We start from the raw sequence: 18,544 nt of genomic DNA, 5'->3' as shown, positions 1-18,544 counted from the left end.
TATTGTAATGAGCGAGTGCATAAACACAACCCCATGCTGTCAGGAACGCAGGTGAGCTAAACACAAGCATGACACACCTCATTAAACACTACCCATTCCCACCCTGAGCATGTCTGCTTCTCAAAATTTACACATGATTTGCAGCTCTTTGAAATCAGCACGGCTCCTGGCCCAACTCCTGAGACCACGATCATTATGTTATTTCCAATTACATCATGATATGAAGTGCAGAAACACAAATGTGTTTACTAATTGGGAATGGAAAGCGTGCATCAGAATACAGAGTCTGTGTCCTGATAATGAACATTAACATTTGTGATTTGTGTTAGCACGAGCTTCTACTCAAAAACAGACTGACTAATTGATGAAAATCAATGCAACTGGACCCCGACTGAGCTTTATGTTCTGGAAGGTTATCAGATATTCAGCAGCTGTCCAATTAACAGGAGGATGTAAGCATTTTACATCAGAAAAGAAGCTCTGCAGGGGTTCTCACCTTGAGAAGGTGTTCTGAGCACAACATTTCCTTATAATCCATAATACTGTGAATGCCTCACATCACGCAGATGCATATTACCAAGTTGTGCTGTCGCAGTAAGCATATAAATGGGCCTGCATGACCAGGGTTAGTTTTCTTGCAATGATTATTCATGTCGATTGTGGAATCTTCATTTTTAGACATAATGGTTGATGCTCAACAAATGAAAGTACTCACATTTATATCCTCCAGATCCAGGAAGTTGAGGATGATGCCGTTCCTCTTCCAGATAATGGGTGGTCTCAGGGTGCCCTGAATGGCGCAGGACAGAACAGCACTCAGGCCGACGGTCACTGTTGTGATAGTCAGATGCTTGTCATCGGCTAGACTGAGCTGAACCACCTCTGCGAGACAAAACAGCATTATTGCAATTTAGTTAGCCCATGCATTTACATGTATTACTTGAAAAATGATTTGTAATTTATTAAGGTGTTGGAATGTTAAAATACTTTCTGTTGTCTCAGTTTAATATGCTATTATAAGGATGCTTCCTTGTTACAATAGCAATGTGTTTATCCTGAGTGATTCGTTCATTGTGAATGAATTCTTTATGACTCGGGAGTAACGAGTTGTCTCAGAGAGTGACTAGATCATTTGTTGTGTACAGTTTCTTTTGAGAAAACAAGCTTCTGGACAAGGAGACTTGAATAAAGATTTGATGAAAATCAATGCAACTGGAAATGCAACTTGAATAAAGATTTGAGATTTAAAGATATTAGTCGGTAAAATGATCCAATCTTTTATTACTGCAGTAGGCACGATGAAAACATAGATCTGTTTGTTTTTTGTTTTTAACACTAGATGCATGTACATGGAGCATAACTTTCTGGTTACAATCGGTTAAAAAATCAAAGCCGAATGAAAATGCTTTATGTCAACATTTACGTCAACGTATAAAATTGTTTTTAACATCTTTTAACATTGTTATTTAACATTTTGGTGACTAGTAAATTAGAAGTTTGTGTGTGTTTTAAAGTTATGCAACATTTAATGAAATTATATAGAATTGTAAAATGATGCCGTTTTGAATTACAGTAGATGCTGTTAATGTTTGATGGTCACACTATTTTACATATGCAATCGCTTGTTCGTGCTACTGCTTTGCCTGTGTTTTGACCTGGGCATTTTGTACTCTTTCAGACGATGTGTAATAGCGCCCCCTACCATATAACAGTGAAATCATGGAAAAAAACAATTCTGTTAACGCCGGGGAAAGAGTTATCAAATCAAAAGCTGCAGAAACCAAGATCACGATTAAAATGTGATTTATTGTGCCACCCTATTTTCCATCATTGCTTGTGTTATTTTTCTGTACATTACTCTAAAGCTGCTTTGTCTCACTCTGTACTGTATAGAGCACTATAGAAATAAAAGTAAGATGACTTGTCTTGATGAGCCATTTGATCATTTGATGAAAAGTCCATCTGAAGTGTGCAAACAAGAATGGCCCAGACATTGCAAATGTCTCCGAGTGACCTCGGGTCAATAACAGTCTGGCTTTCAGATCAGTCATTTCACAGCTAGCTTGCAAATAACAGTGTTGGTGTGCTGACGGCAGTCTAAGCATATCACGCTGATGCTCGACGGCTGAAGCAAACGGCTTGAATGCTTGTGTCCATTAGCGTTCTGCTGCAGTGGACACTTCCTGGCGCAAACAAGTTGTTTGCATGATTCCCTGACAGTTCCAGGTAGATTTAATTATTTCAAATGAAAAGAGGTCATTTGGTTGATGTTTAGAGAGGACTGCAGTGCTGAACACATTGATTTGTCCTGGCTAATTGATTTCAGCTGTCAAATTTCAGCCATTAGATCTGAAAACGCAGCAGGTGCAAGAGGAGGAACGGCCATATACCGCTTCAGCAATGACTTGTGATCCACCGTGATCCAGACAGCACTGCACATCTGTTAAAATGCTCTTCTCCATCATTTCATCATGCTGTGGTGAATTTCTGCTGCTTTTTGACAATAAATTCAGTATGCTGTTACTAATTCTGCCATTTGTGAACAAATATGTATTAATCCTTATTTAACATTTGGGTGACTAGTAAGAAGTTTACGTGTGTTTAAAAGTTATGCAACACTTCATGTCACAGAGTCCTGGACTGACAGCCATGACTCCAAAAATGAAGGCATTTTTAAATTATTTTAGTATAATTGTACAAACACATCCATACATACGTTTTTAGAAAGATCAGCGAGTCTGAAATATGATCATCAGGCTTTTGAGGAATGTTTATATGTTCATCTCTCTATTGCATTGGATTATGTTTTGATCATTTAAGGATCATCTTACTAAGACATATTATTGAAGATATAGAGTTATGACTGATATTTCTTTCATTTTATGTAAGTATCTTCTATACTGTTATAAATATCTCGTTGATTTACATAACAGGCATCGGCATTTCATCTTATTTTCTCACCACATAAACAGCAACATCTGCACCATATTGCATAATTTTTTTTTTACTCGGATTGGGTCTCTGAATGAAATTAAGCAATTTTTCCCTCCGTAAGTAAGCATTATATTCCTATTGTATATAACTATATGAACCATAAAAGCCTAATGTATCAAATATGATAAAACATATATGTAAAACCTTTACAAATATTTGTTAGTACAAATGTTCTTTAATATAAAGAAAAACAAATTTCTAAATTCTGTCAGGCTTTACAAGGTTAAACAAGCTTTAACTCTTGTCCAGTGATGCTATTTCTATTGAGTCAAGAAAGAACAGTTAAAACACATTAGCAATACAAAACACAGCACCTCATTATTAAATCAACAGGTGATATTTCTTTTGACCAATATAGCAAAGTAGTGTGTACGTAGCATTAGAATAGCACATCAGAGCAGGAAGTTTTATAAAAGCGAAGGCACATTCTCCTCACAGGGGTCTAAAAGTGAATGCATACACAGCTTCAAATTTTACAGCAAATATAAAACCTAGCATCTCCCTTTTCAGGATTCAGCAGATGCCTCGTAGTTGTGCTTCTCATTTTTAGCCTCCAGCATTACTTTTCTTTTCTTGGCACCATGTTGATTGTCCACAGCATAAGAGGTCTGGTTTGAGATTGTTTACCACACACACACACACACACACACACGCACACGATCGCCTCTGAGGCAGGGATGCAGACAGACGGATGACATATCCATTGCCCACGGCAGCCCTCCTGCTGGATAGGGTTGACATGACATTATCTCTGTAATGACTCTTTGTGTTCCCCTCTCACCCAAAAATAGCCCCTCCTCGCAAGTAATTGACTTGCCTGGGATTTGCAAACTATTGATCCATCAAAGCTAGGTGTTATTGCCGACATCAGCCAAAGGCAAGAGCGCTCATTTCCCACCTAAATGAAAGCTTCCTGCAGGTTTTTTTTTAGACAAATGCTAAGCACAGTCACAGTTCCTCCTCAATCAGAGAGGAAAGGTGCATGAACAGCCACAGCATCTTTATATATGACACTATAACAGCTGATCTTGGAACAGTTCTCCACAGTGGCACACCGACTCTGTTTCTGAGCAGCTGATTATGGTGATGTGCCGTTTACAGCTCTGTGTTTAAGACAAAACCACTATGGTCGGGAATCCAGAACAACTTTCTCTGTTTTCCATGCACAGATCCGAAGCGGCTTTAGTGAGTGTGTTCAGTTATTACCAATCTAACACTGACTGAGTGTTTATAACAGTTCTCATGTGACACACAGTAGCTGTCAGATCTTTCACACTCATTGCATGTGGATTTATTAAAGGTGTCTCAATGTGCTTTGTCCTAAAATAAGATCAAACAGCAACACCCACATAAAGCACAACACCTGCTGGCTGCAAACACTCTTAAGAGTGCAAACAGCGTAACTGTAGGCTGCTAACACATGCACAACTTCTTTTACAGCAAACTGCTCTTATTTCTTTATATAGCTAGATGAGTACATCAAAACATATGTTCATGCCCCTGAGAAAATGAACATGCTGAGGTATCTGCAGCACACACACACACACACACACACACACACACACACACACACACACACACACTATACAATGCATGCACCATACAAACCCTAAACTAACCCTACACATAAACCTACCCCTTAATTATACAAAACAATATATCTTTATTATCAACCATGGTTAAAATTTGTCTTTGACCACACCAGCAAAAAACCAAACACACTTACAGGCACATACTACAAAACACAGAAATACCACTATACTGAATCACATACTTTTTTGATTAATAAATCTGATCGAAGAAAGTACAAAAGTTATTTTATAAATATTTGTCTTTGCTCTGGGCATGAAAAATCGCCTCCAAGAGGGCAATAAAACAAACAGATCACACAGAGGATGGGTTGGGTCTTTTAATATACTCTCTGCTTCTCCCAACACATCTTGAGGTGCCAATGATTTTACTAACTGTATTATTTTTCTGCTTACAATTTAGATGACCATATCATGAAGTTCAATTATAGGTCAGCACACTCTCCACCAACGAATTGTAGGCAATCTCCAGTATGTTTTACTTACTCCAAACCTACTAATTCTCCATATTGGAAATAGATGTTGCATGCATTTTATTTTTTTCGAATTATTATTATTCCACAAAACCCAGTTTATTGTCTATACATGTGGCAAGATATTTAAAATGATCAACAGAAAACGTTGTACATTTTTACTTTCTCAAACACACACACATACACACGCGCACACACACACACACACTCCCTTCTATTTGTTACAACAGTCACATTTAAACATTTTACTGCTTGATTTATTTGATTATGATTGGTTAGTTGTAGCACTGAGCAGTTAAATATTTTGCATAATGTTGTTAAACTGTTAATTTTTACACTAATTTCATATACTCTATTAATGTAATTTATATGAAATGTATTGTATTAATTAAATTAGTACTAGCTAGAAAATCTATCTATCTAAACCTGTCCTTCAACCAATACGCTTGTATAGGTCGTTTGTCAAAATCCCTGAAATATGACCCATCAGAGCATATATTAATTGTGCCCCTATCGGCAACAGGACGTTTTCATATTAATTGGGTTATATATAAATTATATATAAATTGGGTTATCATTTGGGTCTCATGTAGCTCAGTTGGAAGGTTATTGCATTATACGACTATATGTAATCATGCGAAATAATTTTAGCATGATTACATATCTTTTGGCCATTGTTCGTATTTTTGGTATATATATATATATATATATATATATATATATATATATATATATATATATATATATATATATATATATATATATATATATATATATATGTATGTATGTTTAGGGTAAATATATTGGAAACACAGGAGATCTGAGTGGTAGACTTTCCGAAAATGATCATCAACAAGCGACCCTCTCGAGGATGTGGTTATTGTCTCGGCTGCAGAAAAGGCTCTGAGATGATGGAAGGAGAACAGCACACTATTGATCAGATTGGTTTTCATAATGCACAGGTGTGCACGAGCTCACGGGGTCAGGATGCCTCTGCCGCACTCCGCATTTAAGGAATGTTGACATTTGTTCTACCATCCTGCCCTGAAGGGACAACCTCAATTACAGAGCCAATTAATTTCCATCCCACAAAATAAAAATGACTTGACATCAGCAAATGTGTTCTCGGAGGTTGCATAATGTGTATATATATATGAGTATTTTTCAATCTCCTCTCCTTCTCTGTAATATAAAGTGGTCTCATATATGAGTGCAACAGATGAAGACTGATAAGGAAAATAGGGTGCTCCTCATACAACAACATTCAGTTTCAGTATTTCTTGGCTCAGAGAAACTGAAAACAGACTGAAGAATGATGCGACGGCACAACAGGCATCCTACAGTCATTGAAAACATGGAAATATCACATGTTTAAACTGTTGCTGTCCTGGAAAAGTCATGGAAACAGATTCTGTTATGATGGGATTTTAAAGGGTTTCTATTATGTCTGAGATTTGTAAGGCTACAATTGCACTGAAGAGTAGTTTATGTCGAGGATGGACCGAAAGCAATGACATGATGCTGCATGTTGCTTTATTTTTAAGGCACTAGCTGTGTAGTTGTCAATGCAGTGATGTCTGCTAGTAAGATAAATCCATTCATTACAAGTTAATGGTTAACTGCAAAAGTTGTTAATACATTTTTAGTTTGTATGTTAATTTATTCCTTTAATTCAGTTACGTTTCAAATACACAACATATTTGAGTAGTGTTTGCACACATAATAAATGCACTACCCAGCAAATGCTGCCAAACACTCTTGTTTTCTGTCTTTGTAAAATGTTAATTTTAGTCTACTTAAATCTTAAGGTGGACTGAACCAATTTCAACTTGTAAAAATGAGATACCAATAAACAATTTTTCTGCTAACCTAGAAATAAACAAGTTTCCTCAAAGTGGTAGTAAACTTTAAATCTGAACATGAACCAGCTTGTTTACTAAACTTGAGGCAATTAAGTAAACTTAACTTATTACATTTTACAGTAATGAAACTCTAGGGGCCCTATTTTAATGATGTAAACGCATGGTCTAAAGCACACAACACATATCTGAATACACTTTTACTTGTTTAACGATGGGAAAACAGTCGGTGTGCCTAGCTGCATGGTCTAAACGGGTTGTCCCTATTCCCAGAATGATTAATGAATGGTTTTGAGCATAAAATGCAATAAACCAATCATAGTGTCATTTCAAATCCCGCTCTTTGAATAACAAAAAAGTAAAAACATTGCGCTCCACTTTAGACCAGGTTTTTGTTGTTCAATGGCGCAGTCTATATTCAGTTCCTCAAAATAGCAATGCATGAACAATGTGCCTGAACACACCTCTTGTTTAGACCTGCATACCCATGGGCACACCAGTGGGCACAAATACATTTGCTATTTAAACAACACAGTGCAGGACGAAAAAATTAGATCTGTGGTAGGCTGAAATGAGCAAAAACACTTGGTTAAATACGCTTTGTACCGCATTGCACCAGGTGTATAATAGGGCCCATAGATGGTGCAGGCTTATGTAGATAGGACTAACTCAATCTGAGGTAATAACATCATTATCACATGGCACAGCTGATTGGTTCAGTTCTGTATTGTTGGCCAATGAGCTCGCTGCTCAGCATTCAAATATATGACTAGAGCTTGCTGTAGCAGTTGCAGCATGCTTCAGAAACCCTCCACCTTCCCCAGCTCCACCTGTGTAGGCCTGCTACGAGGTGATTCATGTATGCAATAAGGGGATTATTTCATGTGTATTTGCAGCAGCAGTATTTCTTACATTCTCACCGCAGCTGTCTCTGTACTTACTCTAGCATAGCAGATCTATTCTGCCAAGACCAAATACATTAACATTGTCATTAAGACAATAACACGCCAATCCCTCTGAGAGTTGTAATGACAGGTTACTCATTTTAGGTAATGCATTCAGACTACTTTTTAGATTACTTTTAGATCTCTTTTTAGTTAACTTGTTTTAAACGTATCATTAAACATGACATATTGAGTCAGTCAAGCTCTTTGCGAAGGATCAGTTGGGTTACAATAGAAATTTTAATCCTGTGCATTCATACGATCACTAAGTACATTAGGAATGTAAGACTAAATCACTCCAAAACAGTCTCTTCTTTTCTCCATTTCACATGTTTTCCGTAGTCATTTGACATTTCCTTTCAAACACTGATAACCTGTGGTTAAGCGTGGTGCGAAAAATCTTAAATGAGTCTAAAATATTCATAAGCAAATCAATCTAATTATTAAAAATCATTAATCACAAAGGACTGGAAAGTTTGTGAAAAATCATTTATCAAAAAGCATGTAGCTAGGGAAGGACTAGTTCCCCGCTGAATCAAGATCGATTACCTGCTGATGTTTTACTGATCTTCTACCACACACAAACAAAACACTGAACATCACACTGATGACTTTACACAATAAAAAAAAACAACAACCGAAAGATGTTGCAACATAAACCAACTCTTTCATACCCTTCAAGCTGTTTATCGACAATTTAAAACCACATAAACTCCAATACATTAAGGTGCTCTAGAACAAACGCTTCTTCGAGACGAGAGAAGCTGTTTAGCACTGCATGTCACCTGCCCCCTGTAGACCGCAGCAGGACGTGAAGGGCACACGCTGTGATTAATTACCTGCCCCACAGCTGTTTACTCAATCAGGCCGGGTTTGGAACACTTACCAAATTTTAGCCTGTAAATGAAAAACAAAAAACGAAACAATGACCGATATTTAACTCCATGTGCATTGTGAAAAGTGCTATACAAATAAATGTGGCTTGACTTAAACTGAAGCTCACACAGTTTCCAATAACAGGCCAATTACAGTCTCCATATTCCATTATCTTTTCAAACAAATGAAAACAGACTCCTGGCATATTACCATTGATTATTATATTGCAAACACTCTCTGTCTGACACTAAACAGAAATGATGTTTACCGCCACAAACTGCTTAAACGGACCAGCGGTGAATGACCAAAAACTGATTTGTTCATTTCCTACTGTAATAAACCACTGCGGGTGTAATAAAGAATTTAATTACCAACAAAACAAAAATGTTCAGTGCTCAAATATAAGCAGACCTACAGAATAGTTTATAATGAAGTGCTTGCTTATCTCACTGTGTGCTGTATTCACAATTTATTGCAGTACTTGTTTTCCCTGCATCCTGTTAATTTGGCATTTTTATTTTGAATTTATGCACCACTTAAAAAAACATTAAAAAGGAACAATATTGACTCTTTATTTTTTTTAAAGTTTTGGCTTTCACTCAAGAAATTAAGTATAAATGTTACCTGATCTGAAGAAAGTGTAAATAGTGCCACAATGCTATACTGTATATCATAGCACAAAATAATAAAGTATGGAACAGAAATTCTTCACTTATAGAGCTGGGGAATATGGCTAAAAATGTTATCACAATGTTTTCCCATATCATTCAATATTAATATTCATTAACAGTATTAATTAGCATTAATGGGGAAGGTAATGGGGCTTTGCTCGTGTATGTTAGATATTGAGAATGAATGTAAACCTTCTTTTGTTCAAAATTAAACTGCATAGAGCAAGGTTCCTTAAGGTTCCGTAAAATCTATTTTATTTTCCCCTAAATTCCGTTTTCCATTTTATTTTGTTTTTCTCTGAAGTTTTTATTTTATGGTTTAATACAAACATGTCTAAAATGGTGTCTAATGAAATGTATTCAGTCTTTTAAGATGCAATCAATAACAAAACATTGTATTTTTTTCCCAGATAAGATGTATAAATGTTATGTGTTATCCCTTTAAAAAACAATAATGCTTTAAGTATATTTTAGCATACTACTGTAATATTATTCTGTTGCAATTTCTTTTAAGTTAAGTTGGAATTTTTTTTTTTGGCAGTTTACATTTTCATTTTTTTTCTTTGGTGGTGGTTTGTTTTTAAAGATCTGTGAGTTTCAGTGTGTATTTCACAGTAGTTTTTCTTAAATGAGCTGGACTCAGAGGATCACAGACATTAGCAGCACCGCGGCAGGGAACAGCAGCTATCATGTCGTGTCAGACTCGGGCGACAGGTGTCATCGCTCATGACAGCACACCAGCGGTCTGGTGACTCGTACAGATGGTCAGAGCATCCAGTCGTGTTTAAGGACATACTAATGTGATTCCTCGGGGATATTTTCTGACCCACAGTAGATGGAGCAGACTGTTCTGGTGAAACAGACACGTTCGATCCAAGATTCTCGTTCAACAGCAACCCTCCACATTCTCCAGCAATCCAACAGAAAATCAACAACGTATTGTCCACAGTAAATCAGTTTTTGGAAAACGCAATATTGAGGAAAAGGTCAATCTAACCTTGCTTTAGGAGTTTCCTCTTCTCTGATCAAACCATTTTGTTGCAATATGACGGCAGAACTCCTGTCTTCTGCCCGGATTAGTGCTGGACTCAGATGTAATGACAAAGCTGGATACACTGAAATGGAGGAGATTGCTTTTTGTTGCTTCTAGAGCAAACAAACGCTGCATTAATCGATAAAGGCCCAGATTTGCTGCATAAAGTGAAAATGAAGAGGAGTAGCAGACAATTAGCAGAAATGAACAAGACTGAATGCTCATTTCAATTTATAGAGTAAGGTCCCAGAGTCTGATGATAAGAGTACAATGATAAACTACTTTTAACATATAATATTGTGAGGCCCAAATTGAGCAAGAATATCAAATTTGTACAGTATGGTCAAAATCGATTTGATCAGTATTAGATCTTAGATATAATATAATGTGATATTGAATGCTTATCTGATGATCAAAACATGCAATGCAATGGTAAGGTAATCAAGTAAATATTAAAGTAAAGTGAAGCTGCTTCAGTCTTATCCTGAAATATTACTTGCAATATCAATATAAGTTATTCTTATGTTTACTTTATATAAATCAGTAAATATTTCACAGTAAAAAGACATGTGAAGAACAAGCTGAAGGTGGATGTTTGTACAGTTAATAAACAAAAGGATTTAGGATTGTAAATCAATTTTGGAAAACGTTATGATGCGAAATGAGATTTAGTCAGATGTCCGTCTTCCATTGAAGCTTAAGATGCTCTGTGGATCATCTCAGATCATGCAGGGGTGCGTTTCCCAAAACCATAGTTGCTAACATGCTAGCAACTTAGTTGGTTGGCAAGAGGAAATTGCATTGCAACCAACAATGTTACTAACCTAGCAACTTCGCAAATAAACAATACTCACACTCAACATGATCACATTATATTACTGGAAGCTGTTTCTTTCTATTTAATTCTGAGATTTTAACATAGATATTTGTATTGCACATCATAGAAGACAACTTTAGAATCTTACATTTTCATTGTAGAAGCTTTTAACACTTTTTAGCATTATTTTAGTCTTCTGTGTTTAAAATTGACTTTCCGTCAACAACACAGATTGTGAATTGATAAATGACAGTAGTACTTTCGATGATATGTTGTTGTCTGTGTGTCCTTTTCCTAAGAAAAGATGCTTTGCTTAATCATTCATGACTGCACTGTTGATTTCCTATGACAGACATTTCAAACGGTGAGATTGTGTACAGTACAGATGCACTAATGGATAGAAAGTGAGAGTTTGATTTAGCTTTGTTAAGCTTTGTTTAAAATGTAGTAAGTCTAAATCTAAAACTAGTGCAATTATGAAGTAAAATGAGTAATGATGAAATCTGAAGTTAACTGATTTTATATTGAGAAAATATGATTTGAGTCAAAACATAGTGAGAACAAATGTGGCCCTGGACTCGAGAGATTTATGAGCAGTTGAGTGGAGGAAGGTAATATGACGGCAATGAAAGTGATACTGACGTCTCAGCGCACTCATGTCTAACACAATCAGAAGTGCTGACAAGCTATTATAGACTCATTGCCAGTTTGTATTCAGATTCACAGCTATAATAGGATAATGAGCGGCCTGGGGTTTTTACCTAATTATATGTCAGCAGGATACATTAGGTGATACTTGCTAACCTCAAGACATGTTTTCAGATATTTCACACAAACTTGACATATCACAGACAAACCAATCTCGCCAAGCGTGCTTCCACAGGCTTTACTGACTGACATTACATCACCAAAATGATAATAAAAAACTAAATATATAAGTAAAAACAAATAAAAGTTTTTTTTAATAAACAGTATTTGTAAAAATGTCCACCATTGTTTTGTTTTTTTTTCTTTACAGATTTTTATAAAGTAAACGTAAGAATAACTTTGATATTGTTAGTAATTTTTCCAGATGAACACTTACTGGACTGAGCTGATCTGAGCATTATTTGATTTCCCGACATCATTTAAAAAACAAAACAACAACAGTGAGTCTCAAATATGATAATCTGGTTTTTGAAGAACATTTATTTGTTCATCTCTCAATCTTCATTGTATTGCATTACATTGCATGTTTTTTTTTCCATCAAGCTAAGTGTTTAAATAACATCTTACTAAGATGGAGTGAAAGAGAGAGAGAGAGAGAGAGAGAGGTATCGTGTATAACGAGAACAATATTGGTGCCAGAATTGAGCCCTGAGGGACGCCACATGTAAAATGAGCTAGAGAAGAGCAGTGCTTACCAAGACTAACTCAGAATTTACTCTTTGATAAATAAGACTAAAACCAGTTAGTACCTCTAGGACTGGTGCCGGAGGATCTTGTGGTCAACAAAATCAAAAACCGAACCAAGATCTAAAAGCACCAAAGCCCCCATATTACCAGCATTAAAAACATTTCGAAGATCAGACTCAGTGCTGATCTTCTAAATACATATATTTACAAAAATTCCTCAGCTTGTCTTCCCTTGAAAATGTACCAAAAATGTTCTGCCTCTATACAACCCTAGTTAAGATTATTAAGTAAACAGACCCTAAATGTACCTCACGGCTGTCTGAACTCTTTGCACAGTACAGGACTTTATCTTTTATCTTTATCTTTAATATGTACGTACATTGAAAGTATGGTGAGGTCAAGTAACTTGGGGTGTTGATGGCGCAGTGGATAAGACACATGCCTTTGGTGTGAGAGACCTGGGTTTGAATTCACTGTGAGGCACCAATCTGTCCTTGAGCAAGACACTTAACCCCTAGTTGCTCCAGAGGCGTGCAACCTCTGACATATATAGCTATTGTAAGTCGCTTTGGACAAAAGCATCAGCTAAATGAATAATGTAATAAATTATTTGTCATTGGTAATTAAAGCTCATTGTAGGTCTCTCTTAGAAGTTTGAGAAGTTATAGCAAAAAACTTGAGAAAATGAATGTGATTTTTCCTGCACTGCCAGTGGCCCAATTAAAGCAACAATTCAAACCCACACTTTAAATGTCTGAGCACTGTACCATTAATCATCTGATAATCCTTGCTCAAAACATCTGTATTATGGAATAATCAGTGGGTTGCTTCTTAGTTTTCTCTTCGCGTGCAATCAAGCTGGACTGATTGCTGATTTACTTAATCCGTTTCCATGCAAGGATTCAGTGATAATTTCTGTCTAAAGGCATCTTCAACCTGTGCATGTTTGATATCAGCGTCAACTATGAATGTCTGATGCTTTTAGACTGACAATATCACCTTAATAGCACCTTAGGTTTTTGGTCTACAGTAGTCACCTTAGTAAAATACACTTACATTACCTTACTTGCATAACTGAGATCAAATCTACAAAGTGTGAAATACTATCTGTGTCAAATCAAACTGAACAAGAAGAGAGGCAAATGAAAAGCTTCATAGTAACAGCATTATGATTGAATAATTACATGTTATAGATAAAATACTTTTTTTGTGTTGCGAAAAGAATACTTTGAGATTTGTTTTTGCACTAATGCAGTTGAAAGCATGCTGAAATCTTTTTAAAAAGTGCATTTCAGATAACTGTTGTGATAACTTGCTTGTGAAAACTGTGGCAGCAAACAAATAACTCTCTATTAGTGTATAACCCATTAATGTACTAACAATGTAGACACTACAGTTTTGAAACTATAAACTAATAGTGCAAATTATTTATTAGTGCTTTGGAGGTTACTGGAAAAATGACAGCTAAGAAAAGTAGTTGTAAACAAAGCTGCTGTCAGAGCCTGAACTGCATTTTCTGCCTCCGTGACAAGAGGCTGAACACTGAAGCCTTTCAGCAGATTACAGCGTCTTTCTGCTGCCAGTGTGTGTCTGTGTGCGTGAAGGTGGCAGCGCTAGGAAGAGCTGAACAGTCCATCGCCTCGAGCACTTGTTTGAAGTCAGACTCTAGCTGAGGCCTGCAGAAGGAATAAATCAATGCAGCCACGGTAATGAATTATTTCCTTCATGCAGTCCAAGTTGGAGGCTGAGATAAAAAAGGCCCACATGCTGAGCAGCCTACAGCCGGGAGCCGCTCCGCCGTCGTCAGAATGCTGCACCAGCACTTGTTCGTGTACAAATGCAAAACGTGTGAGAAACTGCATTTCCTTTCGCTAAACGCTCTTCTGCACTGCCAAAGTTCACATGTAAAATAATAAAGATGAGTGCTGGAGTCATCAAGAACATGGCAGAACTTGGGAAATTACAAATCTGGCGTCTACTTTGGTCCTTGCAGATACACAAACTAGGAAAATGCCAAGTTAAAAATGTGAAAACTTAATATTTTCTTAAAAAAATAAAATATGAGAGTGTTTCAAATGTAAAACTCACGGCTATTATGCTAGAGTGCTCTGGGTTGCTGCCAGGGAGGAAGATTTTGGCGGAGTGATAAACAATATTATATTAAGATCTTTCTAAAATATTTTTCAATAATGTCAATAACAGTGATAAGCTCTTGATATTTTTAATGAATATCATTAATTAATATCAATATTATTTTTTTAAGGGATTTCATATAACTAAGATATTTTTCATCCATTTTAATTCATACAGTTTGGTTGTACAGCATTTTATTCAACAGAAATGCAGGGTTTTGTTTTGTTAATTTATTTGTTATGTTTTAATATGTTTTAAAAAAATATTAAATGAGAGTTTTATTAAATCATAAATTACACATTTTTTATGATAAATCTGTATTAAGTCAGAAAACACAGAATCCATTTAATAAATAAATAAATAAAAATGAAAAAACACAATTTAGGGAAAAATAAAAGAGATTTCACCCCTCAGGGTTACATATGTAACCCTAGCTCCCTGAGGGAATGAGACACTGTGCTGCGTTGAAACGCTTTGGGAATGCCTTCAGAGGGACTATGCTCTGAATCATGTGTGTAATCAGTATTATGGATTGGCAACACATCATGGATGATGTGATTTAGCAACCAGGAAGCTTTTTCAAACTAAAATAATAACAATATAAAGAAAACAGATGTTTTTCACACTACTGACAGGAACAGTGTGAAGCTGATGGTCTTGAATCACTGATGCATAAACAGCAATAAACCACTTTGGGACAAAGCACGTCTACTTCACCCATCACAGCTCATGATGAAATGCTGTTCCAGAGTTTTATAATGGCAACACTTTAGTTTAAGGAACATTTCTTGCTATTTACTAGTTGTTTATCAGCATCCATATTACTAGCATATTGGCTATTTATTCAAACTTATAAAGTACATACAAAGTATGACCATAGGTCCCCTAATCCACCCCACAACTACCTTGCTCACAAATAACAAGCAGCAAAACAGGAGTATACTAATATAAATATTTGTATTGATAACTTTATTGAAATTGATTTAAACTTTATTTTAAGGTAAAATTATGAGAATAAGACCTTAAGGTTTGACCTTTATATTATGTTTTTCAAGGTTTGTCCTGATTTCAGATCTGGGCGTTTCAGAAAGGTTTAAAAGAATAAATCATATTTTAGATTAGAGTTATTTTGAGTTCTGAAACTTGTAATGTTTTTATTGTAGAGTTACTTGTGTACGTGTGTGTAAATATCAAGAATATTTTAGATTCTGCATTTCATGATCTCTTTTGACCCTCTTTTTGTGTGACTTCATACGGATTGGAAGACTGTAGACAAGTCGTTTGAACTATTTTATGGCTGTTTTTGGAGCAGGAAAAGAGTTGGATATTAAGCTGTTTGTGCAGGTTTGAAGTGAGTGATAACAGCACTTCATATATGACTATACTTTTTTATTAAATTTGGATGATTTTTCATTTTATGTACTGTAAGCATGAGAATACAGATATGTCAATGTGCATCTGATCGCTTAGTAAAGTAGCAGCACACCTCTCCTCAACAAGAGATATGATTTGAGGAATCATTCATGAAAAATGCACATTTATCAAACCTTCTGCCAGCCTCTGAAACGCGTTAAGGTTTGGGAAGATTCCCAGACACACATTTACACCTCCTCCTCCTTCGCACAAATTAGATCTTTACAGATAGCGGTGGCTCAGACTCTTCTGGATGATTCACATCGTGGCACGCATTACAGGACGCATGGCTGATTTCATTCTGGATGACAGCTGGCTTTTCACATCGGGCCACAATGAATACAGGACATAACATGACAAGATCGTTAATGACAGCGGTGTCTTGTGTCCATCTGTTATGAGGAGAAAAGGGCATTAAAACTTAAAGATGTTTCAAGAAATGCGGGTAATTAATTAAACATGCATGACTGGCATCCTTAGGTACCACGGAAACCGTCCAGGTGCAATTATTCACAAAAGCTGATTTGGGTAAACAACAACTTCAAAGAACAAGCATTTCACACGCCTGCCAGAGCGAATACAAATGTGCTTTTTTTTCTGCAAATATTTCCTAAAGCAACAAAATGCAAGACGAATATGCGCCTCAAACCCAGTGTGTTTCATGCATCTGGAGTGTAATCACTAGCTTTATTCACAAACATAAACAACTTAAAATCCCTTGTGAAAAAGACGTCTACTTAATTGTATTTAAAGTGCACTCGTAGCATTTTATTTATTTTTTACATTTTGTTTACAAATTGTAATTGCAAATAATAAAATGAATGCAATTAAAGGCCTTAAGTGACTTACGATAATGTTCGGCATTAGTACTTAGTGCACAAATTTAATTTGTCATGCTTTGAAGTACACTTAGTTTGATACTGAAGCATGTGTAAAGTACTTCATTATAGTAATCATAATTTTAACTAGCACGTTATTTTATATTACATTTAGGTCCGGTTTCACAAATGGGACTTAGCTTAAGCCAGAACTAGACCTTAGGTTAATTAAGATATCTGAGCAACTTTTACAAAAATGCCTTAGAAGAAAACATTACAGGTGTGCATCTCGACACAGAACAATGATACTGACATACTTTAATATTTGTCAGAACAAGATATTTTTATTTGAGACAGCTCAAACATGCATTTTAGTCTGGGACTAGCTTAAGCCTTGTAATACTTTCCAATGTATTACATCATTACAAATATGCAGATTTTCTATACAAATGACATTAAAGTACATTTCAGTGTACCATAAATGCTTGTTAAAACACTTTAACCATATTTCAAAGACAATAAATACTTATGAAATTATATAGTCCTGGTTAATTGGGGTTAAAGTGTATTTAATATCAAATGAAAATATAATACATTTGCATTCAATTGTAAATAACATGCAATTAGTTCAGTTCACATTTAAGTATGTTTTATAAACTTTTATTATGCTAAAGTGATTCAATAAAGTAAGCTAAAGGGTGTTTTTTTTCACAGGGGTTATCTTGACAGCATTTTGAGGCTTCGTAGGTCTATTCTTCATTTTAAAGTATGCAAAAACATAATGCTGTCTTCTTCTAATACACCCCAGTTAAGCAGTATCTCTTTTGAGAAACCAATCCCATAATGCACTGTGAAACACAACTTTCATCCAAGACTAGATGTGTCTTGGATGAAATCTTGTGTCGTCTCACTGAGGATGGAAACACATCTGATTTGAGTAAAACTAGCATCATATCACATACACAGAACTGTAAAGGTATTCACGGCAACCTGTCAAAATAAAAGTCTGGTTTGATTTAGAGACATTGTACCTATTAATATTTTTCAGAATATTGTACATATCCTACTACTACTACTAAAATGCTACAAATATTTTTTTTTGAGGAATAATCACACAACATTTCTTCAAAGCTTTAATTTTAATAGTAAATTCCCTCTGTTTGCCAAAAAATAAAGTTTGCTTAATTTTCAATAATTAAAAGATAAGTGATAAAAGAAATGAATGTTTTATGTCTTCATTTATAACCAGAAAAGAAGCCTACTTTAAGAAAAAAATTATATTAATCAATTAAGTTGTTTATACATAAAAAATTAAACATGCTAAAACAGAATTTGTTTACAATACAAAAATATAAATAATATAATGAGAAAAAATAAAACATGCTTTTTAATTAATAAAATGTAATTATTAAAAAGGAGTTGGAAAAAATTATAATAAAAAAAGTAATACAAAATAATAATAATAATAATAATAATAATAATTTAGGAAAAAATAATATCTATGCCCCTCAGCCTTTTGGCGTCCCCCA

The 18,544-nt window shown here is 35.4% G+C and overlaps 1 protein-coding gene across 2 annotated transcripts in view; it reads right to left on the bottom strand.

The window, feature by feature from the left end:
- Positions 1–18,544, bottom strand: part of LOC113038202 (follistatin-related protein 4-like) — a 185,296-nt gene that overhangs the window by 45,979 nt on the left and 120,773 nt on the right. For both annotated transcript variants that reach the window (XM_026195460.1, XM_026195459.1), the window contains exon 7: positions 716–882. In XM_026195460.1, the coding sequence (XP_026051245.1) occupies positions 716–882 (167 nt within the window). The remainder of the gene's footprint in view (positions 1–715; positions 883–18,544) is intronic.

Source organism: Carassius auratus, chromosome 21 (genome assembly GCF_003368295.1).
Source record: "Carassius auratus strain Wakin chromosome 21, ASM336829v1, whole genome shotgun sequence".
NCBI classification, from domain to species: Eukaryota; Metazoa; Chordata; class Actinopteri; order Cypriniformes; family Cyprinidae; genus Carassius; species Carassius auratus.
This window is presented reverse-complemented; position numbering and strand designations above follow the sequence as displayed.